This window comes from Indicator indicator, chromosome 1 (assembly GCF_027791375.1).
Source record: "Indicator indicator isolate 239-I01 chromosome 1, UM_Iind_1.1, whole genome shotgun sequence".
In the NCBI taxonomy this organism is placed as follows: domain Eukaryota; kingdom Metazoa; phylum Chordata; class Aves; order Piciformes; family Indicatoridae; genus Indicator; species Indicator indicator.
The window spans coordinates 63,997,311-64,025,244 of record NC_072010.1 but is presented as its reverse complement, the minus strand read 5'-3'; the positions used below and the strand labels follow the sequence as shown (position 1 = coordinate 64,025,244).

The window sequence follows — 27,934 nt, the reverse complement described above, 5'->3', positions numbered from 1 at the left end:
GAAAGCAGCAAGAACATCAGCAGTCCTCACAGTGATGCTAAAAATCTTTGGCCACTTCTCTCATTGAGAAGATGGCAAAACCTCATCATCTGAGATAAGCATCTCTGCTACAACAGCAAGGAAAGGATCTATAGTACAGGGTGAATACAACTCTTGTCTTTCATTCACTCTGCAGCATACAGCAAAGAAGCAGCAACTTCTTGCCAAGAAAGCTAGACACAGGAAACAAGTCTACAAGCAAGTTTTGGCAATGGCACTGCACAACATGATCAGAGACAGTTTAAATACACATACAAATTGAACTTCATCTCTCCATAAATTGTTACAGAGGAAAAAAAAAACAACAAAATTTTCAAATGTTTTTCCTAGCTAGGCTGTTGTCTGAATGTAGTTTGGGAGAAAGATCACAAAGTTTATGCCTGCATCTTCTCTGTAGGTATAATAGGGATCCAGCAGTTAAATCACTTGGGAGGCATCTTTCTGGTAATTTGAGTGATTTGTGCTTTTCCTTGGCTTTCCCTGGTGGTAAGAATTCTCGCACTTCTTCCAGCAGCTGATTCAAAAGAGGTTAGTCCTGAATTACTCAGAAGTGTTTGATAGCTACCCGTACTAAACAAAACTAAAATGTATCAGCTTCCTCCCACAAAGGACGACTATTTTTACATCTCTTCTCCACATCACGAATTAGAAATGGTCAACAATCTTAAGACTGTTCCTGTGCATTCTTTAAGAGACCTAGCACTAGTTAAAAGTGCTCAAATACCTTATATAAATAGCTTGCTGTCTATGATTCATTTTCATTATTTTTTTCAAATCATCAAACCAGAGAAATCCAATAAAACTAGTAAAATATGTTCCAGCAACCCTGAACTAAGCTAAGCTTCTTCAGTAGACTGGACATCAAGGAAAATTTTTTCACAGAAAGAGTGGTCAGACACTGGAATGGGTTGCCCAGGGAGGTGGTTGAGTCGCCAACCCTGGGTGTCCTTGTATTGTTTGGATGTGGTGCTTGGGGATATGGTTTAGGGGTGAACCTTGTGGGTTGGACTTGGTGATCCTGAGGTTCTTTTCCAACCTGAATGAATGTTTCTGTGAAAATTCATGGTAACTAGCCCCAACACACAGGTCTGCCTCCGTTTTTTCCCTAATTATTTTTATCCCAAACCAAAAAGAAAAATCTTTTTCAAAATCCAACCCAAAACTTGAACTCTGCAATGAATTGTAGGACTTTCAGTAATTCCAGCAATCTTTCCTAGTCTATACAGACTCATAAATACAACCATCTGGGAGGAAGGTATTAGTTCTAAATTCATACCTAGTTCAAAAATTCATACCTGAATTTTTGGAGATACTGGAGTGACATCTTCAAACGTCAAGAAATTAATGACCTGACATATTCTATTTCTCTGATAAAATTCTGAAGATCAGCATTAACTCTTGACCTTATAAATTGTCTGACAACCAGGTTATAACTGGGTTGCTCAACAGTATCTCCAGGTTTCCTGGCCTACAAAGAAATAAAAATTCTGTAAGATTATGAAAAAGTCTTTGCAAGAGGGAACTCTAAGCCAATAGACTTATTCTCTCTTCTTTTAAAATATAACCAGCCGGGTTTATATAGCTCATTTAGTTCTGTGATCACTCACCTATTAAGACCAGATAAACTACCTCAACACAAGTATCCAAGAAGTCTATTCAACCTGACCAGAGCCAGGGAATTAACATGAAGAACGTGAAAAAAAAAAACCAACAGTAAGATCTGCTCTCTAGAAAGTTAACAACAGTGCAAAGAAGTATGTACACATTTGCAGCAGAAATCCCCACAGAAAATGCATGTAGAAGCACGCACTAAAATGCAAAAATGTTTGTGTGGAGTGTAGAACAGCATGTTAGCTGAGAAAACAGAAAACCGTAGCACAAAACAAGCGTAGTGGTGACAAGAGCAAAGCAGCTGTGACCAAGACTGTACACGCCACTATTCAAAAGACTCTGACTTTTGCAATATGTATTTTTCACTTCTCCACAGGAAAGCAAAAAGTCAGCCAGCAAAAATATTGAACTGGTTAGCTGCCAGTTTCTAATTATTAATTTAATTAATACCAAGGCTTTGCAGAAAGGGCCATAACACATTTGACAGAATCCCTGAATAATATCATTGATAACATTGGCAATTCATGGCCCTGATACCATTATTCAGCTCAGGTGGTCAAGAAGCATAAAGCCAGGTCTTGGAAGTTTCATCTTTCCATATCCCAGGCTGCCATGTGCACTCTCAACTCCTTCACCTTCACACTTAGGAATAGGGAACGAAGTCACCAGACAAAAAACACAGGGAAAGTTGCATTAGGAGTGTACCCAGCATGAGATGTTACACTAAAAGGAAAGCTAGAATGGCATGCAGCTAGAGCCACATGGAATTGCCCTGGCAATCCTGCAAGATGGATGCCTGTTTTCATAATCCTCATTCTACAATCCTACTCAATCTTTCTCACATAACATTCCTTGCATCCTTGAGGTGACAGACATTTGTCAAGGACCTGAAATGCAACAGTGCAGCTTCTAACTCTTGCACACCTTTGCTAGTCATGACTTCAAAGATCCCTAACAGCAGCTCTAACAAGCCAGAAGAGCCCTTGCATTCAGGGGGCAGCAGCTAAAAAAGAACATGTTCTTTCCTTGTGGTGATCACCTATGAGGTGAAGGCGGTAGGGAAAGGTATTGGCAGCCAAATCACAGAGGAGGTGATAAAATGTCAGATTTCTGGCAGTACAAAATGGCAGCTGAACCCTGGCAAAATGCCAAGCTGTTCAAACAGTGAATTGAGGAGTACACTGGGCCATAATTATGATTAGCATAATAAGAGAGTGGTACAACAGCTACCTAGTTACTATGAAGGGTCATGGAGAAATCATAACAAAGCAAAGTTTTAAAGACAGACACAAAAGAAAACAATGATGTAGCTGCTGGGTGGGTTTTACCCGGAGGTTCTTCCATGCGTGAAGTGCGGCCAGGGAGAAAGTACAAAGACTGTTTAAGAGATCAGGCTCTGAATCAAGAGCAGTCGGCTGTGCCTGCAGAACTCAAATGGCTCCACAACATATAAAAGATCATATGAAGAGTGTGACACTGCGACAAAGGACCTTACGAGAAAAATAGGCTGTTTGTGTAAATTTGAATAAAACCTGGGCTCAATAGAGTCAGTCAAGATTTTTTCCATTCTAATCAGAAAAGACTGTTTTCTCTTTGCCTCAAATGAAGCAGAAGAGATAAAAAGATGAGAAGAAATTAACAAACAAAATCTGAACATTCTGATATTTGCACTTTTTTTTCTTCATTTTGAATGTCATATAAACAATATTTACAGATCTGTTGCTTCATGCAATTTGCCAGCTGCTTGGGTCAAATTATCGGAGTTGTAATAAAAGTATTAAACTTGGAGTTTCAGACTTAAAGCTATATGGATATGCAAATTTCTAGAATCACTCTACTTTGTACTTCTAGAGGAATTTATAAACAGAGCTGAAGTTAAATATCCTAAGTTCTCTTTGTGAAAAGGAAAATCAGGGTTTTCATTGAGATCTGAACTCTGCATAAGACACTAAGAATCTGTATATATAAAAAAATATCCTTATTTAGTAGGCACAATCTGGTCCTCCATGCACATAAATTTTACTGTTTACATGCTGTCTCTTCTTATTTTTCTCTGTGCTGCTTCTGTGTCCCCTATTCAACTCTTCCGTTATCACAGACATTAAGAACCCTGTGCATACAAAAAATGCTTCTCCCAAACCCAGGTCAACAACTCCTTCCCACAGGAGACAGCCATCCACTGCACCCCAACTGAAGTTACAAGTTAGTACTGCCATTAAGATTCTCCATCTTATTTGTTATCATATGATATCAGACAGAACATAACTGAAGACGTGTCTTTTGCCATTTTAGAGGCTAATGCAGTTGAAATGGTAAAAACCCTACTCTTGTATCTTCCCCTTCCATTCAAACATCACTTTTCCCCTGTCTAAAATCCACAAAGTCATAAGTTTCTTCTATCTTTGAAAAAAGACAACAAAACACAACCTTTGAGATCTGTCTAACTGACTTCAAGAATGAAACCCATCTTTAGAATGTTATAAATTTATGGCTTCCAACTGCTGGTGCCCTCGTAACGGAGATCACATTCTTTTTCTCAGACACCAAAATATTTCTACTGTCATAAATCCTAACAGCAACATCTGCAAACACTATTTTAGATTATGTTTTTTCTAACTTAATCACAGCTTTGCTATGTATACCAGCAGACTGACACACAAGTTAAATTCAGGGATGAATACCTAAGGCACACATCTTAATCCTCATTTGCACTGTCCACAGTAAACCATCATAATACCTAATTGAAACAATTTATCCTGCAGAAGTTCACCAATCAGTCATGTATTTCGTAACACAAACTCAGAGAAGCATATACCAATTTTTCCAATTAGGACAGTTGCTTATTAAACTTTTCATCTTCCTGTTAATGAACTTTGTATTTTAGAACATCCATTTATTCCTAGGAATATGTGTGTATCTAATGCAACATACTTATGAAGACAAATGAGAATCAGCATCTCTCTTGCCCAGTAATTTCGTGTAAATACACAGTTGTGAGAGGGGGAAAAAAAAGGCAGACTACTATTAAATACTTCTAGGACTGAAGAAGCAATAAAAAATAATCTATTAATAGCCTTTCAAATGCAGATTCTAAAATGCTGACCTGCAATGATTCTTCATTCTGGATTTTGCATCTGTTGAATGCATTACAATCACAGAACACATGTCAGCAAGTAGCAGAAAGCAGTACCTTTGCTTTTAAAAAATTTGTGCTTGGATAGTAATTAAAAAAATATTAAAAAATCACAATTGTGCTATATTAAATACCTAACTGTCTGCAATGAAAGGGCAAACACTGGAATTTTTGTAAACTCCACTCCACCCATTCTGTAATTCAGAAAATATAAACAACAAAAAGATCCCAAAACACAGAAGTGCAAACTAATAACTGTCAGACTGAAATGTTCAAACTAGCAATTCTGACTTGCTCATTTAAACAAAAAGGTAAGTCACTTACAGAACTGGATGAACAATCAGCTCTGGACTATATGATTTGATTACTGTTGCTGCATCTTTGGTACAAAACACATGGGATAAATCTGCACCCTAAAAAACAAAATTTGTAAACAGAATTATCAAATTATTAAGTATAAACTTTATGATTCCCAAGTCCACTCAGTGAATAATTCACCTGAATTCTTACTTCTCAGTAGTTAAAGCAAACTTCTAGTTTAAAAAAATATGAAAAATAATAGCTTCCCATATACTTTTTTTCTGTTTCTCACTGACAAGATGATTGAAAACATAGATCTTGAACTTTACTCACTTGAGAAATGTTTCTCATTTGCAGATAAGTTAAGACTAAAGTATCACACACACAGTAAGAAAGGCAAAAGAACACAGATGAACGAGAGACAACCTGTGTTAGAAAGAAAAAATACTGTACTATACTTGCAACATGTAGCTATGGCAATCTATGAGTACATTTCCAGCCCTGTCATTTTTTGCTCAGTGTTCCAAATCTGTACCAGATAAAGGCCAGGACAACTTCAACATCACCACTTAAGTTAAACAAACGTTAAAGCTGAGGAGTTCAGCCTCAAGCTTCTGTTATCAACTCAAAAAATCAGATAGACACATAAAAATCATGTAAGCAGTGACCAGAAGGCCTGATCCTCTATCTATCCCACATAGTGAAATTTCCCAAGATTAAGAAAGTGTCTCCTCTACTTTACTACTATGCATTGCTTAGTAGCTTGAAATGTTACATGTAGAGATTTGAGTCTGACTCACATGCAGATGCAATCATCTGAGACCAAATGACTTCAGTAGGTGACCTCCAAGCATACTACTGCACTTGCACATAAGGAACGGAAAGCTGAATGGCCTTTAAATCTTATATAAGATCATTAAATAATATGATTTTTAAACCCTTGAGGGACTGCATCAGGGGTTGGGAGGTGGGGCACAGAAATACCTAGATTGGTTACTACATATGGAAACAAATCTTCCAAAAGAAAACCACACACAATGAAGGGAAATACAGACAAACTATAGAGAGAGTACTGAAAAGCAGATGTAAACAAGTCATGCACACATGATACACTTTAATAACCACCACTGTATTCATATTATCTGCAGTAAATATTTTTGTGGGGTATTAACTGTCTAAAAATCAGCTCAGAAAATACTTTTGCTGAAGATCATGAAGGAAATAAAAAGTGTTATTAAAAATGACACAAAATTCAACCAGCAATCTTTAGACTTACAGCATGTAAGAATTTTACTAGCCTGAAGTTCTAAATGTTGAAAGAAAGTTACTTCATTCAAGACACTTATCAGGTCCAGGAAAAAAAATCTGAATAACTGACTGAAAAATGTAATTTTAAACATTAATCTGAAGTTACTTTATTGTTCACTTTTGGAGAAAATATTTCATCAAGTTTTGAAATGTTTTATCCAAGTCTCTAATAAAACAGTTCCCCCTCTAAAATTTTCAATTTTTGACATGTCTAAATTTACCTTATACAGAGAAAATATTTACATACACCGTAGCAGATGACATGTATTTACAAAGTATTTCTACAAATCCAGGACTAAAGATTTTCTTTGTTAAGCGGAAGACTTTTTAGAGCTCAAATTTCGTATGCAGCACAGAACAAACGCTTTTAAGAAAATGGCACATAGCCAATACAAATGATGAAAAGTTCATTCTGAACTGGTACAGAAGAACACATACCACTTTAAGAGCTGTAATTGCAGCAAAATATGGTGCTCCAGTGTATCTAGAATGAAATAAAATTTAGGTTAGGAAATGAAATCATGAGATTAGATAATCTGGAAATCAGTCTACCATAACAAAGTCCCAAATTCCAGAGCAAACGTTTAAAGAAGCTTTCTCTTCTGTTTGCTGTAGAATATAGATATGAATCTTGCTATACTGAAGCCAGTCTCAAGCCTTGCTTTGATTTCAGGAGCACAGGATTTCACCTTAGCTACCTGATCCTTTAATTAAAAAATTTATAAAGATCATGCCATAAAACTCTTTTCAGACAACCAACTTAAAAGTTTCAAGACAAATAAAATGAGAATCAAGCACTGTTGTCAAGCGAAATATGGGACCCATGTCCTGGATCAATCCCATCTGGTTTCTGATGCTTCACCAAAATGCCTAAAAACCTGTGATTCCAGTTGCCCTAAATTCTCTTTATGAGCAGTATGGACAGAATGACCCTCCAGAGGTGCCTGTTCCTGTCCAGAGGTAAGAATCTAAACTCTTTACATCTATGGGAAACCTTACTCCTAGCTAAACACCGCAGCCATATAAGACAGCACCCTTTTGCTCTTTTTAGAGTCCTTATTAATGGCAGATGTCCAACAGCCAATCTCTTTTACAGGAGCAAGATGTCATCTCTATTTCAAAAGAGATGAAAAACAGGAAGGTCTAGTGGCTCATTCATAGTATTGTACAGATTACTGAGAACATGACCAAGAAAATAACAGAGCTTGTTTTACTTATAGGTGAATACAGTAATTAATTGATATACACTGTTATCTCTTTTGCCCTTGAAATGTGCTATTTCTAGCACTCTATAACATAAAACAATGTACTGGCAAAATCTAGCAAACACCACGATTTATCAAAATAAAAAGCACTCAGTAAGCAAATATTCTATTCCCGATTTAAGAGACCTAGTTCCCAAGCTACCGAAATATAAAGATCAACAGATGTGCCACTGTCTTTCTCTATTTCACTTATTCTGTAACTCCATAATATAATGGGAAAAGACTAATGTTGAAATGAAAGAGTTTGATGGATAAATAAACACAAAGAAGGATGAATAAACACAAAGCATTCTAAGTTTCAACCACATTCACTACTGAAATTTTGCAACACAACTGCAGGGAAGTATGCTCTTCCATAAGTATGCATGGTCATGATGATGGACTAGTAAATCTCTCTGGAACATACGCATGTTTTAAATGTAAGGTGAGTTTCAACAGCTTCTGCAAGTACTTATGACGTCCTCAAATTCTCTCAGAAACAAAAATCAAACTTCTGTTTAACTTACTCTTGACATCCTCCAACAATTCCTATGCGTCCATCCTGACCTTTATGTCTTTTCCCCGTTAAAGGAGGGATAACATTGCGCACCAGTTGAAAAATATTCTCCATATCCTTTAGAGAATGTGTTCTGTGCAGTGAAAAGGATCTCTCTATAACTGAAAAGAAGAAAATAAGCATTAGAGTACGTTCTTTCTTAAACTAGTATCAGCACTTCTTTTAAGCAGTCATAAACGCCAATAAAATTACTCATATACAAAGTGACATACTTCTAAAAACCAAATGCTTCATCACCTAAAGGCCTTTAAAAAAGTAACTAGGGAAGGTGATAATTTTTAAAATTAATTTAGAGTCTGATGCAGATAATATTCTCACTGACTGATCACAATCCTAATTTAGGGCTCAGGTACAGTAAGAAGCAACAGCTTAGAACAGTTATATGAACATCTTGTAACTAGAAATATCTTCTTAGTGCAGCCTGAAATCACCCCCATAATTAAGCTCAACTGAAAGAGGTGCACTTAGCATACACTTCAGGCATAGAGAAAGCACAATGCAACTAAACCCACATTTGAAATGTACACTCTATCTCGTTTTTCCCTTCTTAACAACTTTCACCTTTAAGCAGAATCAGGGCCTATCTCACTACTTTTTTATTTTGGCAGGCTGTTACAAACCATAATGAAAGTCTCTCTGCACTAGGTGCAAACTTTACAAATATCACACAAAGATAATTTTAAGCTATAACAACTATAGATCTCTGACGCAAAGCTACAATGTCAAGCTACATATGAAAACATCTGTACTCGAAAAAGGCTACATATTCAATGTACTATTTCAAAAGGCTACAAAGACTTAAAAGAAAAGAATATTTCAGCAATTGCAATGAAAGAATTCAAGCATTTACCTAACAGGACAAATGTGAAGGTCAGTTCTTCTATCAACAATGTATTAAAAATATATTGCAGCAAACACACTAAAAGATTATGTTCTTGTATTCAACAAAACTCATCGTTAATGGCTCAATTCTGTTATTTGAACATTAGTTAGTCTTTTTTTACAGATCTTCCAAAAAAGGTTTCAAGGAAACTGTGATATAGTAATACATAATTATATAAAAAATAACTCCCTTATTTTCAGCTATATAAAAATTAGTAATCCCAACTCCAAAATCTAGAGGAGAAGGACAAAACAATGGCCATAACAATAGTGGGAAAAAAAAGTCATAAACCAGAAAACTCTCCATTTATGTGCAATCAGCAGAAAGCATTTTTATTCCTCAGTCTTCCATTGAATACAAACCTAAACCAGACATACTAATCCTCAGTAATAAAATGATTTAGTATTCAATAATTATAAATACTCATGTCTGATCTTTTGCTTTTGAAATCTTTCTATAATACAGGCTTCCTATTTCTATTGAGGAGAAAAAAAACACACAAAACCCAAACAAATAAAACCCACCACAGTAAAAGAAAAATTAAAAAAACACCCTGTTTTGGATTATGGCCAAAATAGCATTGCAGTGACCCAGAGAACAAAACTCTCATCTCCTCTGGAAATAGGGTGGATTATTTTCTTTAAATCGCATTTCATACACTCAGTGGTTTTTAACCATACAAGAAGTACACATATCATATAGCTTATAACCTTCAAAGGACAAACTTAAGAAGGTTGTCAGTTTCCTGGTTGCTGTTTTTTGTATGTAAATATAAAGTGATTGCATAACAAATGGGGAGAAGGCAGATAATTGTGCAAAAAATTATCCTTAATAGAGCCCCACTTACCTAGGCATACTTAGCAATAATCAATTGAAATCTTAATTCCTAAAAGATGTGCTGCCTGAAGCATTATATTCATATTTTATTATAAACACTGTAACACCTTCACCAAGTGAAAGATTAGAATCTCAAACTGCTCTGGTTACAGTTAAATATATATACATTATGCATTTTTGCACAGTGTAATATGACTGTGTAAGACAAAATCCAGCAAGAAAAATTGAACTTCAGTTTCAAGACTTTACAGATGAGACTCTTTTCAGCAAAACACCTTTCAGAAATAATGCCAAGGCCTTGTACGTACCACCACCCCCCCAGTCTAAAGCACTACAGTTTTCCTTTTAATTTAAAATGAGATTTAAAACACAGGATCAATACATGTGCTGTAACTTATATGCAAAAGTCTGCTATTACTACATACTACAGACCAACTATCCAGTCAAGAATAAACACAACCAAGTAAGCCAGCCTAAACTCACAGCAAACCTTACTCCAATCCCCCACACATTCTACAGGGAAACAGTGTGCAACATAGAACTGAAAAGGCTCTCAAATCCTCTGAGGAATAACACAACATCCTTCAGGATCTGGCATGCTGAATATTCAACATGGAGGCTAGGTGTTGTGTTTTGGTGTTTGGTTGGGTTTGTTTTGTTGTTTGTTTCTTTTAATTTTCACACCACACTTTCTTCTACTGAGCAGTGTGAAATTTGGAACTAAACAAGACTTGCTTCATTTCCACAAGTCAGGCCTACACTGCTGAGTCCCAAGCCAGCTCTGGTTTCAGCACCAATCCCTGTTTTCCTCCTTCCCATCCAGTCTACCTCCATGTGCAAAGAGACAACGATAAATGACACGGAACCACAGATTCCAGTAAGACTGTTAATGAATGCCTCTATCCGATTATCAGCTTTTGCACCACACAAAGTATGGAAGGAAAAGTCTGTACAGAAATGCCAATCCTAGAGTTGCTGCTTTGCCTTTATCTTTACATTAAATTCAGATGCCCAAAGAATCTACAAATGAACTGATGCAGAGAAAAAATACATGCAAACATTTTCATCTTCTACCATCCCTACTGTGACAACACACTTTTTAAAAAGATTCAAAATTTTCATCTAAAGAAATTAATTTTAAAGACACTTGATTGACTTACTTCAGTGTAGGCAAAACTCCACTCTTTTCCCAAGTCTGAAAAAACACATGCATAGCCTAACTTCATATACTGAGTCAGGCCCGTTAACTTCAACAGCAGCAGAATTTCTGCTAGAAGGTACCTAATGTTTCCAGATAGCTTTTGGAAAACGTGCTACTTGATTTTTACACATAAAACTTCTCTTGTAAGGTTCAAAAGGTGTGATTTTGGTCATTAAAATTTGCTGTAATTAATTTATCTATATTAAATGACGAGTATAATTGTACAAATGACGATTTAATATCATTTTATGTGAGACAGACACCTTCACCACAATATTAAATAATTCAAATTAGCTTTTATTTTCAAAAGCTACTTATTACCAGTGTTTTCACACAGAAGTTTAAAAAACCCTATCTTTCATTTATGCTATAGAAGGAAGTACCTATCGGTGGAGAAAGTGCTGCTGTCATAGCATTATAATTAAAGTTATCCCCATATGAACGATGGTTCGCTCTCTGAGGTGGACTTGCTGGTATAGATTGTGACCTTTGTGATACCGTAGATGAAATTCCTGCCAACATCTGTCCCAACATCTGTAACATCTGGATTTCTCGAGCGTGCTCAGCTTCGCGACGCTTGTCCTCAATTTTGAGCCTCTGCTCTTCGTATCTGTAAAACTTCTCTTCCGTATCCACACTCTGCTGCAGGAATTTTTCCATCATTTTATCCAACGTTAAGTTTGCATGGCGTTTTTTTGATCTTTTAGGCTGACTGAGAGGTGGGTTAATAGTTGGAGCACTGATTTCTTTAAAGCCTAAAACAAGATGAGAGACAATAGTGTTTCTAAAGAAAAATAATTTTCTAAGAAGAAAGCAGCAAAAATTATCCCTTTGAGGTGTGTACCTAATGCATCACGAAGCTGTAACACTTTTTTGACGTAAACTGTAATTACTTCAGACACTTCTATTTCAGAACACCAAAGCAAAACCACAAGCTTCTACAAGGTTATAAAGGTAACAAGAAAATCATAAAAAGGCATCTTTTAATTGTAGTACTAAACTTCAACAATAGGAGTCTTTTTGATCTTCTGAAAAGGTTTAAGTGAACGCTATTAAATAGTACATCTTCATTTGTGTATTGCAGGTAATTACATTAATCTAAATTGAGTTTCAGTCTGTTGGCATTCTGGATTTGCATTTCAAAAGCACATTAGTGTAAACAACTCTTTGATGGAGTTTATGTGTAAAAAGAAGGTTGGTTAAATGTCAGCCAATTGGTTGATTCCTTAGTGATGTCAACTTCTGAAGACAGGTTCATGTTTGCATTAAACCCACAGCATTAATCTGGATTTGAAACAAACAACACTGCCCCCCCCACCTCCAAAACATACGGAACTGAGAGCCAAGAACGGGCAAGAAAAGGGCAGGATTTATCTAAAGGCTGTTTCTGTCCACAAGCCCGCTGAAGTTAGAAGCAATGTTTCTGAAACAACTCAAGCAATAAATTACAAAACCTCTCCCCTAGCTTTCTGGCCCATCTGCAACAATAAGCACATTTTTCAGGTATTATTGCCATCATTGTTTTAATTCAGCTTAACAAAACGGCACATAGTTCTGCAGGGAATGGGAAAATCCTCCAGCAATAAGGATGCCTATTTTCTTGTACAGCACTACCTGACACTGTTTTGATCATTTTTGCGTTGATTTTCCATTGGTTTCCCAATGATAAGTAACGATATAAACTCACTGCGGTCTGTTCCCCCAGCATCTCCTTCTACCAGCTTTGCGGCATTTCCCGCCCCCCGCAGTAGCCCGCTCCCCTTCCAGGCAGCGTTCGCGGTTGAGCGGGGAGAAGCTCTCGGGGACGAGCAAGGTGCAGGCAGGAGGGCGGGAGCACACGGGCGGATTTCCGAGCGCAGAGGACGGGGCGGGAGGGAGCAGGCTAAGTCAGAAGCCACTAGAAGCATGCTAGCCAGAGAGGCACGGGCAATTGGGCTGCGAGAGCACAGGACGGGGGGCCGCGCTGTCCGCGGGGTGAGGGGAGGACACCCGGCGCCGGGAGTCCGCTGGCTACTCACCGTCGCTCGGCGGTACGGGGATGGCGAAGGGGGGGCACTCCACCTTGATGGGGTGATCGGCGTAGGAGGAGCACTCCCCGGAGTCCTCCGTGAAGTTGTCGCGGGGGGACTCCAGCTCGGCGTCCTCGTCCAGCTCGGCGTCCACCTCGCGGCTGTTGTGCGGCGTGCCCGGCGTGGGCGGCCCGGCCACCGGCCCCGCAGGCTGGGCGCCGTCGGGCGGTGGGGCCAACGGCTCGGGGGCACCGTCGGGCCCCCCGCGACAGCTGAGGATCCGGTCCATCTCATCGTAGTACTTGCATATCTTACGGGCGTGCCCATTCTTCTTCAGCCCGTCCCGGGCCTGGTAGTACTGGCGCTTGAGGCCCTTGATGCGGATGCGGCACTGCTCGGGGGTGCGCTCGAAGCCCAGCTCGGCCAGGCGGCAGGCCACGTCCCGGTACACATGGCTGTTCCTAAAGTTGCCGTCCAGCGCCGACTGCACGTCCGCCTCGCCCCAGATCTCCAGCAGCGCCCGCGTCTCCAGGTCCGACCACAGGAAACCCCGCGTGTTCGTGATCATCCTTGGCCGGCCGGGGTCACTGCAATGGCCGCGCACCGGGGAAAGGGAGGGAGGGAGCGAGGGAGAGAGGGAGGGGGAGATTGAGGGAGGGACGGAGGGGGGCGGAGGAGGGCGGCGGGGAGGAGGGAGGGGGGTTTAATGCCCTCACTCGGCTCTCCCAGGGGGCGCCTACGCCAGCCCCGGCCGTGATAGTTGCGGTGCGACAGAAAGCTGCGGGTGGCGGGGCCCCGGGCCCCGCATCCCAGCCCGGGCCCACGCCACTCGCACCCTGCACGCACGCAAACAAAAGTTTCCAGGCGCCGCTTTGCGCTGCGGGCACCTGCAAAAAGGGAGGGGAGTTAAAAAACAAACAAAAAAAACCCAACAACCAAACAACAAAAGCCCCAACCACCACCTTCCCCAGTGGCTCGTTCCCTCCGAAAACAATAATGATTAGAAAAAAACAATCGGGATTCCGGCGCACAGCCGCGGCCCCCTTCCACAGGGCAAGACGCGACGCCACCTTGTCAGGCAGTCATTCGTGCGCGACCGCGGCAGCCGCTCCCCCGCCCCGGGCTCCTCTGGGAGTAGCAGGACGACGGCGCTGGCTGGACTTGGAGGCCCTGTTCATCACAGTGCGCGTCCCTCCCATCCTCCTTTCCTCCTCCCTCCCCGCCGCAGTGGAGCGCGATCCGTGCACACACACACAGGACACTGCAGCTCAGGCGAGAGCCCGCGACTCCACTTGGAGCCCTCCCTCACCCTGGAACACCGCCGCCCCGTGCCAGCACGGGCAACAACACCCTTGCCTTTCCCCAGGGCCGCCGTGTCGCTTAGACGCGGGGCAGGCAGCCAGGCTCCCGCACGCGCGTACCAGTGGTACCTGCGGCGCAGCAGAAACCCGGGCGGAGGCGACTCGCCTCACCCCCTGTAAGGCCGCCGCAAAAGCCCACGCTGCGGCTGGCAGACAGGGCGCCTCCCAGAGGCTGTCGTTGGATTAGGCAGTCCCTGCCCTCAGCGGACCGCTGCGAAGACGCTGGTGGTCGGGTTTGTGTGTGCATCCGGCCGTCCCTTCGCAAGGCAGGTGAGCTGCCCGGTCGGCCCCCCACTGCAAACAGTGATGGGTTTCATTGTCTCAGGCTATCCCCGGGCCCTACTGCAGCCCATACGCCGATCCGGCCCCCGTTCGCTTTGGTTTTGCTCCGAAACCATTCTCCAAGCGGGGAGCTTCAGGGTGCCAGTGGCAAGCCCTGTCATGAGAGCTCGCCACCGGTTCTCTGACGCCCGGCCCGGCTGTGCAGCCCGGCCAAGGCCCCCGGCCAGAGGCCTTTCTTTCCGTGGGGAACACCCACTCGGGCGCCCGCCCATGGGCTTCCGTGGTCCCCTCGGAAGGGCAGCCCACGACACCGAGCAAGCCTGCCGCCGTTCGGCGCCCACTCGCCCGCCTTCCCCCAAGAGCAGGCCCCACCCCCTTCCCGCCAGAGCCCCGGTGCAGAGATGTTTATACCTTCGTCACACCGCAACCAGAGGGCTGCAGCCAAGGCCAGCGCAGCCAGGGCGCCAGCGGTGACAGAGGCCCATCCCCACATCCTCCCAGGAGAAAAGACAGGGGCTGCGGCCACGCTCTTCTCTTACCTAGCCACAGCGCGAGGTTTCTGACACCCCCTGCCAATCGCGCAGGCAAGCGGCGCACCCAACTCATCGGCACGGCCTCGGCTTCCGGCTCCGCCGGGCAGGCCTACGCGGGCGCGGCAGCCCGCCCGACACCGCTCCGCGCCTCCCCGCGGCGCGCAGCAGCGTCCCCCTCACCCCCCAGCGGCAGCCAATGGCGGCGCGGAGCCTGCGCGGGCGGGCCGCGCTGAGGTAACGACCTCGGCTGCCGGGGGCCTTGACCTTCTCCGGAGGTATTGGCCGTGGTGCCCTCAGGTCTTGCGCCGCCCTCGCGGCGGGGCAAGGAGTGGTGGGGAGTGCGCTAGATGCGCCCCTGTGGTGTGGCAGCACGGGCCGGGCGATTGTGTGGCAGGGCCCGCGTTGGAAGGGGAGAGTGAGAGCTAGGATTGCTTGACCGGGCTGTCACAGAAGGCACCCTTCTGTGCCCTTTTAATTGGCAGCGATTAAAAACTCTAGGAATTACTATTTATTGCACCCAGCGTTTGAAGTCACTTCATGTCAGTCACCTCGACAGACATTTCTGAGCAAACCCCTGGATTTGGAAGTGCAGTTAATTTTGAAGCTTATTCTGCTGTTTCTACCTTAGATATGTCATTTTAGAGCAGCAATCTTCTAATATTTTCTTTAAAACATGCTAGAGCTGATGGAAATACCAGCTGATGATCACCTCTGGTCCCATGGCACCTACTCCATCTAGAACAATAAATCAAAATACAGTGTCACCTAGGAAAAATTAAGGTGATTATACGCCTGAAAAATCTGAAACATGGGAGCTCAAAACAGCTGTAATTTCTGCTCTAGGCTCCTGGGTATTTCAAGTAAGAATGTCATTAACTCACAAAAGCTTCTAACTTCAGCAGTAAGATGTTTCAATTAGTTAATATTTTGAAGGTATGAAGACAGGCAACATTTTCCTCTACTGTTTTGTGCTACTTAAAAACTTTGATCGAACAAACCTGCCAGTTTTAGCTGGACCAAACCCAAGCAGGAGAGATTTGTACCCTTTGTTACTGGAAGTGTCACTTAAGCAGCCAGACTGAAAGCTGCAAGACGGGCAACCTGAGCTTTTAATAACCCAGATTGGACAGTAACCCAGGTACTGGGGCAGAAGTTTGGATATTTGACAAGTTCACTGTCAGGTATTGACGTGTTTCTTGATAAGTTACTCTTCTGTAGGTTCTGGCATGTAGTATGCTTGTAAAGGCAATATCGGCTCAGTAAAATTTGCCGTTTTCAGTCAGCACAAGTAATGCTTTTACCCTTTACCTGACTGTGTGGCAACCCAAAAGATAGATTCAACAACCAATCATATTCTTTTTTTGCATGAGTTTTAACCTAGAAAGGAAGGTTATCACATTGTTGAACACCACACTAATGCTTTGATTCTGACTGGAAGGATAAAGAACATGTAGATTTCCTGTAAATCCAGTACTGACTTAATGTCTGGAAGAGGGAGGGTGAGAAGGACAATGAAAATGTGTTTTAATCCCATCAAGTATTTCTGGCTTAGCAAAAAACCTGTCTTGTGTGTTGCTGGCCCGTATTTCTTTCTCAGGGTCTTGTCCATCCTTCCATAGGTCTTGAGCTCAACTTTCAGTTTCAGCATTTTAACTCTTTTCTGTCTGTGCTATCATCACAACATAGCCTCCTCATTAGTGGAATAATTACTTCAGCCTCTTTCTTCCCTGTCACACAAAGGAAGGCTAGACATCAATCGCCATCCTGAGAATGTCCTGCTACTGTCAAGGTAGGCAAGAGCCTGGAGATTTGACTTAGTAGTCAAAGGCAGCAGAAACTGACAGCTGATGCTTGCAGGGAACAGAATTTATATACATAGATGGAGTAAGGTATGGACTGTAAGCTAAATGTCCCTAGGTAGAGATCCCAAAATAGCGACTGCTCTGCACCATTTCGTGGTCTCTTCTGCAGGTTCCTGCTGAATCCTTGTTAACAATATTTTTGCTTTTTTGCTGCTGATCACTTTGTATCCACTCACCACTTAAGTCTCAGTCCTTGCTACCCATTTGGTAACTTGTGCAACCCTGCCTACCCAAGCCATTCCAAGGTGAACATGGACAGAAAGTGGCAATAGCAGTGCTTGCAACATGCTTTGGTTGCGTTCTCTCCACTCAAATAATTGTCAGCACATACTGGAATGACCATTTATTATAATAAATATTATAGACATCTATTCTAACATATCCATCTTAATAACTGCAACAGAAGGTTTAAATATTTGTGTGGTCTGAGGTAATGGAAGAAGTCAGAATTAGCCTGAATTGAAACTGCCCATAACATATGACCAAAGATTTCTTTGTTGTTGAAATTGGAATCTGGAAGTACTTTTCATCAAGAAAAAGGATGAAAAAATCTGAAAGTCGTAGTTTCATTTGAATATTTACCTAGCTGAATTGTAAGAATTAGAATTGATAGTGGTAAAGGGGAAGGCAATAATGGTATATGTGTCAAGATAAAATGGGGGGCCAATCCTGCAGATATTATTAGCAGTACTACTTACTGCCATTAAAGTGAGTAGAATTAGCATGATTTACACCAAATATTGTGTTTCTCTTAGTACAGGACAAAATGTCTTGTTATATGGTGTAAGGGTAAGTTTGTTGTCTTTAAGGTCTCTCTAGGCTGCCAAGAAACTAAGAATTGGAAGACCTGCAGCTATAATAATTATTCCTCTCTCAACACTTCTCTGCATTTCACTTTCAAGAGAAAGGGTAGCAGCAACTAATCAACGCCAGTCCCTTACAAAAACACATCAGCATGGTTTGGTTTACCTATAAAGTTTACTGAACAGGAATGTCACAATGGGCTAAAAAAGGGAAAGGAAACTAAATGAGAAGAAATACACTCACTCCTGATTAAATATTGTGTAATAAGTTAGTTCCTACAGCCTCTGTAATTCTTTGTATTTTCATCAGGGCAGTGCAGATACTATCACTTCTAGACACATTCAGTATAATAGTATTTGTTAAGCACCATGCCTCACTAGATTATTTTTGTTTCAGCCACAGTGAGCATTAGGATTTTTTTCTTTTTGCTCAGTGTTAATGGTAAAAAAAAAAAATCAAGGAAACAATAAAGAGAACATTTCTGTTTTGTCCTCTGCTGGGTAAAGGACTGGATGGGTGGCCAGGCCCAGAGAGTAATGGTCAACAGAGTTAAACCCACCTGGAGGCCAGTCTACTGGGATCAGTCCTGTCCAATTTCTTTATCAATGACTTGGATGAGGGGATTGAATGCACCCTCAGTAAGTTTGCAGATAATATAAAATTAGGTGGGAGTGTTGATCTGCTTAAGGGTAGGGAGCCTCTACAGAGGGACCTGGGTAGGTTGGACTGATGAGCTGAGTTCAGCTGTGTGAGCTTTAACAAGGCCAAGTGCTAGGTCCTTCACCTGGGCCACAACAACCCCATGCAACTCTGCAAGCTTGGGGAAGAATAGCTGGAGAGCTGTGTGTTGGAAAAGGACCTGGGGGCACTGACTGACAGAAGGATGAATATGAGCCAGCAGTGTGCACAGGTGGCCAAGAGGGCCAATGGCATCCTGACCTGTATTGTAAACAATGTGGCCATCAGGACCAGGGTGGTGATTTTCCCCCTGTACTCAGCACTGGTGAGGCTGCAGCTCAAGTACTGTGTTCAGTTTTGAGCACTGCAGTACAGGAAGGACATTGAGGCATTGGAGCAGGTACAGAGAAGGGCTAGTAAGCTGGTGAAAGGCCTGGAGAACACGTCCCATGAGGAGCAGCTGAGGGAGCTGGGACCATTTAGTCTACAAAAAAGAAGGCTGAGGGGAGATCTTACTGCTCTCTGCAATTACCTGAAAGGAGGTTGTAGGGAGGTAGGTACTAGTCTCTTCTCACAAGTAACGTGATAGAACAAGAGGGAATGGCCTCAACTTGCACCAGAGGAGGTTTAGACTGAACATTAGGAAAAATGTTTTCATGGAAAGGGTTTTCAGGCACTGGACTGGTCAGGTGGTTGAGTTGCCATCCCTGGATGTGTTTAAAAGCCATATAGATCTGGTGCTTTGAGATATGGTGTAGTGACAGACTTGGTGGAGTGGGTGAAATGGCTGGACTTGATGATCTTGGAGTCCTTTCCAGCCTGGATGATTCTGTGATTCTGTAATTCTTGGAGCAGGTGATAAAAATGTAGTAGAAGTGAAGATGACTTTTTTTGACTCGTCCAACTTCAAACAAGTTCCTGATATCTAATGTGAAGAAAAATGTATACATTTGTACATCGCTTAAACAGCTTCCAAAAAGCTAAAACATATGGTCTCTTCTTCAAAAAGGAATAATGACATCCTAAGAAAGTAAATACTGTGGAGTTACACTGCTTTTTCTTTGTTCTTTGGTGGCGAAAGGTAACATCTGCCAAATCTATTAACTTACACAATTTAGAGCAATGCTATTGTCATTTAATATACTGCTCATTTATACCACTTTTTCACTGTTCAATGGTTACCTGATGTTTTATATTAGTTGTGTTGTATCTGAGCCTGGAGGCTTTGCCTGGGCATTGTCTTATTCATTGTACATGCACAAAAGTCAACCTGTTGCTCAAAGCTCATCTTTGTGCACATTTAAGAGAGACACTCAGAATGATGGACAGATTTGTAAAGGATCAGTTGTTTTTACCTTAAGTGACACAGTTCAATTCAGTCTTGGAAACACAGAGCATGTACTGAACATGACTGCTAGAAGACTACATGCTATAACTACAAAGGGATTTGAGTGCTGCAATCTTTCTTGCTTCCTTTCCCCCACCCCCAACCCCCTCTTTCCCCCATAATATGTTGCCAGTCATCTCACAGATCCACCATATCAACTTTAGTAGTTGTGTCCCCATTTATTTCTGGAGACTTTGTAGTTGCTTTCCCCACAAGCCCCTAAGCCTTGCATTTGTAGTCAGGCTCAGATTGCTGTAATGCCATGGGTGATGACTTTGCCTTCAGTTGCTTCTGGAGTTGTGCATAATCTTGTTGCCTAAAGGAAAATGCTGTAGTTCTCCTTCCTCCCTGTGAGAGCTGTTCATGTTACATATTCCTGTATGAGACCTGTTGTATGGAAAATGCAGTCTATTCCTTAATATGCCTGCTCTTCAGTATACAGGTGTTAAAATTTAATGTGCTTACTTGAGTTTGATTACAGCATCCCCTACGTAAAAGCATATATGCATGTGCATTATTTCATCCTGTTGTTGCCACAGCTGCATAAGTGTATGGGCAGCAACAATTCATTTTCTTTGTGCTAAGGCCAGCTCTGCAAGTTTTGCTGGTATAATTAATCCCATTGGGGGAAGGGAAGGTCATATAAAAATAAAAGCCCAAATACGGTAGAGAGTGGATATAACTATGTCATTATAAAGATGACGCATCAGAATGATTCTTTTCCTTGATGGATGGGAATAGCTATCCCAGTATAAAGTACCTTTATACAATTATAACTATAGACATGTTAAGAAGTTGAGACAGCAGAAAAGTTGTATTGCTTTAGTTCTATCATGATAGTTAAAATGGTACCTATTTTTGACAGATCAGCCCCAAACAGCCTATGGAAATCTTAAATTGCTTCATCTGGCCAGTGGTTTTCCATAAAGAAGCTTGTCCTTTCATGTGAAGTAAAGTAATCTTTCCAATCCCACATTTCCACTTTCTGTCCTGCATTGTTGTTTTCCCAGAAAGGCATGCCACATCAATTAATCCTGTTCTCCTAATGGCACATTTTTGTGAAGAGCAGTTAATGAAGGTGCATCAAAGATCAGGAGGGGTGGGAAGGAGAGCCTTGACAGATGGTTCCCCAGAACTAGGTCTGCCAAATGTCACGTGTTAAGAAAGAGGATGCATGGCCAGGGAAGAAGAGCAGTTAGCTCTTCAGCCCCTGAGCTCCTGCTCTCACCTCTAGTTTTTCATTGAAAGAGTTCAGGTAGCCAATGCCAGTGTCACCACTTAGTACCAGCCCACCCCTCCTGCACTCTCCCCCTGTCTTTCAGTATCTTCCAACAAACTCGAGTCTCATTCACAGATGAAAAAAATATTGATCTCTCAGAGAGTGAAGGGGAGAGGTCTCTACTTGCCTGTGCATTTAGGGGAAAGTCTTGCCGCTCTGAGGTGTGCCTGCTGGTGCTCCTCAGCTCTAGAGTCTTTCTCTTTGCACCTGCCCACTCTTGGCCCCTTCCCTTGCTGGCCACTCTGTCTCAGTGCTGGGTGCTGTCTGGCTCCAGCCTTGCCCTGCTATGTACTGAGGCTGTGCAGAGTGGCCTTCTGCTTCCACTCTCCCTGCAAAAGTGGCTCCTGCTGCTGGCAGTAAAGCAGACACCACTTGCACTTCATAAAAACTCACCTAGGCAGGACCCTGGTGGAGAAAAAGAAGAGGTCTGTGCAGCAAACTCCAGACACCTTAGAAGAATTAACCGTGCCAACCATTGGTTCTGTAGTGGAGGGAATGGGTGACTGAGTGATAATGGGCTGGAGTGCCTTTTGCTTTTGGGGCCAAACCTCAGCTAGAGATGCAGAGCTCAAATGGGCAATACCATGGTGTATCATTTTTACCCTTCAGTGCTGGCTGATACTCTATCATGCTAACTGTATCTTCAACACCATGCAGGGAGAGAAGGGCTAAAAGCTCTCTTCATACCCCTAATCTACAAATAAGGACTTCAGGACATTCCTCATACTTTGCCCATTCTTTAATTATTCATCTCACTCCCTCAGACTACTACTGTTAACTTTTGCCTCCCCATTCACCTTTTCTCTTGAACGCCTCTTTGTTCCCACTGCAGAACTTGCTTGGGTCCCTGCTCTGTGTTTTATTTTGCAAAGATGAGGGTCCCATCACTATGCTGAATGTGAAGGAACACCCTTGCAGTGGAGCAGGTAGCACATCTGGGTGCTGAGCCTCATGTGCTTCTGCCAGATCACTGTGTATTTCCGTATGATAAACTACATGTGCCACAGGGGAGCGGCTTCTGCGGGTGATGGCAGAGGACCAAAGAAATAGTCTGTAAGCCAGCTTCAGCCCAGTTGTCAGCTGTTTACCTGCTGTAAAAAAGTCTTTTTAAGGCACTGCCTTCTAAGTGGCTGTGAAGGCATCCTCCTGTTATATGGAAACCAGATTATCACTGAACTTACTTGATCTACTCCTAGGGAGTAATAAAATATATGTTTTGCTCAGTAAAAACTCCATCTGGTCTCTGAGATATATTGGCATGGCAAGCGTCCACTTTCCATTGCTTTAGCGAGCAGTCCCCATCCAGCCACTTATCAGTTCATCTGTCACAAGAAACAGAAAGATTTTCCTTGCCTAGACAAAAAGTCACCTCCCTGAGGCCTGCAGTAAGTAGTCCTACCTCTATTCTGGCAAGTGAAGCGGCACATTTTAAGGTTGTAGCAGTCTAAAAAGGATTTAACAGGCTGCCCTTCTGCTCAGGCATTCAGAGCAGTCTCTACAAAGAAACTGTAACAGGGAGGTGAAGCATTGGGAATTAAAAATTAATCACTCTTGATTTTCTTTCAAGAAGAGCACTTTTATAAGGCTTCAGAGCAGACAGGAGTTTGCTGGTTAGGAAAACAATCTGAATGACGTTCTTTTGAGGTAAAATTTCATTTGCAGCTGTGCAAACACCATCTTAATCCACCCTTGTTTATTGGGTTCGAAATCACCTTTTTCAAATTTACCAAGGAAAAAGAAGTGCTGCTTATTTGGGCTTAACTATCTTTCTGAGACCTGTGGGTCAAGGCTAAGACATCAGGTCTTTGCTTTATCAGAAAGGTGACCTTCTCTCCCTCTTAGGCTGAGTTTATTAAAGCTGCTGACCTCTTGCAATTCACTGTGATTATACAGTGACTCAGTCACTTTTCAAAAGCATCACATTATTTCAAGACAAAACCATTATTGAGTAGTATCATGAAGATAAATATTTGATGGAAAAAATGCTGTTTATCAGGTTTAACAGGTTGAGGTTATTAGTTCTTCTGTCAAGTGTTTTTACATCTATTTCCTTGATGCTGCTCAGAGGTGTCCTGTCTCTGTGCCCTTCTCCTTTCCTGCTTTTTGTCCTATAGAGCCAGAATCCACTAGTACAGTAATTTTTTTGAGGGTACAAGGCTTCTCAGACTTGTTTAAAGTCCGTAAGGTTAATCTTAACTACTACTCAGTGGTTCTAGGATCTCAAAGATGCAAAGGGCACTGATCCATTTACCTATGAACATCTCATGTGTGCAGAGTCTGGAGATACAAATTCTGCTTTTTCTGGGCTTCCAAAGTCTTGTGTCTGTTACAGAAAGGTATGTAGACTACTCAGTGTGAGTAAAAAGGCCCAGAATTTGAGGTCAAAGTAACAGAGGACAAAGATGACCTAATTGTGGAGGTGTGTGAGAACTGTTTTAGAGCAGTGGGAAAATTGGAAATAAAGGAGGTCAGCGAATTTCAGGAGATGCTTCTGGCTGAGTATTTTTGCCAGGTCATGAGCTGTAACGGGAAATATGAAGTGTAATTCTGCTCCAGATAGTAGACATCTAAATTTAGCTGTTAAATGTAGGTAAGTGCCTGTGAACCACATACCTAAACTTCCATTTCAAGCAATGGAGATCAAGTCCTTAGAGTTATTGGGGCCTGGAGAACTACCAAGCTCATCCTAAATTAGACACCTACCCGGCCAGTCAGTCAAAGACACACTCGTGCTGCTGCTAAGGTACTTCTAAAACTTTGTTGAGTCTGCTTGGAACATACCCAGATTCCTAAGGTTCCCTGAAGTCAAAGGAACCACACACATCTCTCTGGTAACTGTTGGCAGGGGAAAACTATGAACTTGTACGGCCACACTGAAACACACCAGATGGTTGGGACAGCTGAGTGTAATGTATCTATCAGTGCAAGCCTCCTTGAATGTCCCAAATGTGGCTCATATACTTGCTTATTTCACATGGTAGATGCAATGAAGGACATAATCATGGCATCACCTTCTCCTGGGATGTCCAAGAGCTTCATCTGTCCAGAGTCTCTCTGCCAGGCTTACTAATGTGTGCATAGACTTAACTATGAGGCTATGGATAGGAGCTGTAGAACACAGGAGTCTTTGGTAATATTGGCTTCATATGTTTGCCATAAACACTATCAATTGAAAAGATGTGACATGACAACCCTGGCACTTTATGTGGGTGGAGTATATGTGGAACATAAAGGGAAGGCTAAACCCAAATTTTCTAGCTCCAGCACTGGCATCCATAGCTCACTCATTCACAAGAGAAAAGACACTTTCCTCTTTTATCCACTACTCAACCTAAAAGGTGAAGAAGAAAAAAAAAAGCCCATACAGACCTGCAATAGCATTATCAGAGCTCATTTTTGTCTCTGCTTGCACGGTTCACTAGCGAGGTTACAAATCTTTTTGGTATATTGCACAAGGATTACAAAAAATTAACTATGAATGGATTTTCACATTCACAACGTAAGAGGAGTACAGAGCATTTCTGAAAATGCTACATGTTCAGATATGCAGTTCGACATCAGATGTGTGAACACATGAATACTTAAAAGTTGATATTAAAAATAAATGCCATTGGCCAACACAGGAGCATATATGCATAGATAATTGACTTGCAGTCCATGAGAAGTTTCTTGGTCCCTCAGTGCTCACTCCACATTCCCTTCACAAAGTATTTGTGATACACATCTGCCTTAAAAGCGGCAGCAGCTTTGTCTGTGCCACTGTTTCTACACAGCCGTGTCCTTTCTTGCTGTTGCTACACTTCTGTTTGCAACTAAAGTCTGTTACTTCCATCTGCTATGGGCAGAAATCTGCCTGTCACTGTCCCTTGGAAGTGTGCCACAGAAATGTTTCTCCACAAAACCAGCGGCTGTCAGTGTGGGATTTTAGGGACTGCAGGACCATCTCCAGTACATAACAGTGCACCTTTACTTGAGTTATTATTAGGTCCCTCCAGGAGATTAATTTCTGGGCCTGGATTTCTGAGCCTCTTACATCCCCTGGATGGGCAAAGTGACTGATGTATAGGCCACTGTTCGTGCAAACAAGAGCATCCTGGCAAGTTGCAGTGCTATGAATCTTCTTCCTTTTCATACTTCTAAGTCATAGACCTTGAAAGAGAAGTGATTCCTATCTTGTAACCCATATATATCACTGTGCTTTGCTGTCTATCCAACAAAAGATTTTGTCATTGTTATGCCCTTTGTAATCTTAAACCCTTGTAATTATTGACAGCCCAAGTCTTCTGATTGCCAGTCAGATTTATAAGCTGGGCACCACCTTCAGACTGAAATTTATCTTCAAATTCCTTGTATCCTGGCCTGTATCAGAACTGGTGTGTCCAGCAGGAGCAGGGAAGTGATTCTGCCCCTGTACTCAGCCCTGGTGAGGCCATAGCTTGAGTACTGTGTTCAGTTCTGGGTGCCACAGTATAGGAAAGATACTGAGGTCCTGGAGGGTGTCCAGAGAAGAGCAGCGAGGCTGGTAAGGGGTTTGGAGGGCGTGTTGCATGAGGAGTGGATGAGAGAACTGGCTCTGTTTAGTCTGGAGAAGAGAAGGCTAAGGGGAGATCTTGCTGCTTTCTACAACTGCCTGAAAGGAGGTTGTAGTGAGGCTGCTGTTGGTCTTCTCTCCCAAATAACTAGTGGTAGAATGAGATGAAATGGGCTTAAGTTGTGCCAGAAGAGGTTTAGATTGGACATTAGGAAAATTTTATTTACTGAAAGAGTGGCCAGGTGTTGGAACAGGCTGCCCGGGGAGGTGGTGGAGAATCAAGATGCAGAGAATCAAGAAGTGGTTATTGTTCAGCATGGAGGTGATAGTACTTCCAGCACACCTGTAGCACAAAAGTTTCAAGATTTTTGCTGCAAAGCTTTGAAAGGCACAATATATTCACTGTATAAACATTTATAGAATTCTTGCATATGTGATGGCTGCATGGGAGGAAGCACCAAAGGGCTGCATTGAGTAATACAACAAATGACCAGTTGGTAGCTGCAATCAGCATCTTTATAGAGGAATTTATATGCGAGATAACAACACAGTGCAAGCATGCTAGGGAAGTTCTGAAATCTGATAAAGGAGAAAAAAGAACAGAGATTAAATGTGGAGCTCAAAGATAAACTATTGGAGAGGAAATAGAGAAACTAATGGAGAGCAGAAGCTGTTACATAGGGTGGTAAGGGTGCATCCTTCAGCTTAGCAAGTCCCTAAGACGCTGACTCTGGGAAGAAGGATAGAAACTCTCTAAATTTCTGATTTTCTGCCCATGCTCTGAGCATCTCTGGAACTCCACAGGTGATTTCAAGGAGTGTGAGATTAGGTAAATACAAAGGAGAAGCAGGATAGTAGGATAAGGCCTTTGCATTGGAAAATGTTTTGGAAACCTTGCACTGAAAAGTAATGATCTGACCATTATTTTGCCTAAATATACCACATGACCAAAAGTAGGTCATGAATTCAGATGTCATGTTTCTATTACCAGGAAGAATGAAAGTCATGTATAGAATGTGGGACTCATCACCAGAAACGTACTTGTATTAGAGCTACAAATTTCTTTGCTGTATTTATCTGACTAGATAAAAACTGTGATGTCTGACTAAGGTAGTGGTGTCCAAATAAATCCAGTTCATGCACAGTCCACTTTGATTATTTGCAGGATAAACAAGTGTTCTATTTGTTGAGCTTTCCCTCCAACCACTCAGCACCATTTGTGCTATGACCCATTACCCCTGGAACCTCAGGGGTACCCCAGTAAAGATCTTCAGTCAGAGCTGCTCACCTCATCTCAGCCTTCTTCCCTGCCTTAACATCAAATAAAAAATGTTTTGAACCAAACCTCAATTACAATGAAATTCTTTTCACTCTTGCCTTTTAAAAGTTAGCTTATTAATCTAAAAGTCAATCTACTGATTCAGTTCTGGATGAATAAAAAGATATATGTACTTATATTTGAAAAGATATTGCACAGTGTTTCACGGTAGGGCTTCAATTTTTTCTTGAGTATGATTTCAAAACTGTAGTTCAGGTGTACTTGAGGGTAACTCCTGTATTACCCACAGGTTACTGTCACTGATTACCCCCATAAAATCATAGAATTGTTTTGGTTGGAAGGGACCTTTAAGATCATTGAGTTCATCCATTAACCTAACACTGCCAAGTCCACCACTAAATCATGTCCCTCAGCACCACATCTACATGTCTTTTAAATACTCCAGGGCTGGTGACTCCACCACTTCCCTGGGCAGCCTTTTGCAGTGCCTGACAACCCTTTTGGTCAAGAAATTTTCCCTAATATGCAATCTAACCCCCCCTGGTACAATTTGAGGCTATTTCCTCTTGTCCTATCATTTGTTATTTGGGAGAATAGACTGACACCCTTTCAGGAGGTTTCCCTGAGCCTCCTTTTCTCCAGGCTCTACAACTCCAGTTCCTTCAGCCACTTCTCATTATATTCTTGTTCTAGACACTTCACCAACTTTGCTGCCATTCTTTGGACATGCTCCAGCACCTCAATGTCTTTCTTGTAGTGAGTGGCCCAAAACTGAATACAGTATTTGAGGTGAATT

General features: G+C 42.1%; 1 protein-coding gene across 1 annotated transcript in view; it reads right to left on the bottom strand.

Annotated features, from left to right (window-relative positions):
* NAXD (NAD(P)HX dehydratase) overlaps positions 1-13,710 on the bottom strand; it is a 47,359-nt gene extending 33,649 nt beyond the window's left edge. Inside the window, exons 1-5 of the mRNA XM_054385786.1 lie at positions 13,152-13,710; positions 11,517-11,888; positions 8,163-8,313; positions 6,830-6,875; positions 5,108-5,196 (exon numbers count right to left, since the gene is read on the bottom strand). Coding sequence (XP_054241761.1) covers positions 5,108-5,196; positions 6,830-6,875; positions 8,163-8,313; positions 11,517-11,888; positions 13,152-13,710 — 1,217 coding nt within the window. The remainder of the gene's footprint in view (positions 1-5,107; positions 5,197-6,829; positions 6,876-8,162; positions 8,314-11,516; positions 11,889-13,151) is intronic.
* Between the last annotated feature and the right edge of the window lie 14,224 nt (positions 13,711-27,934).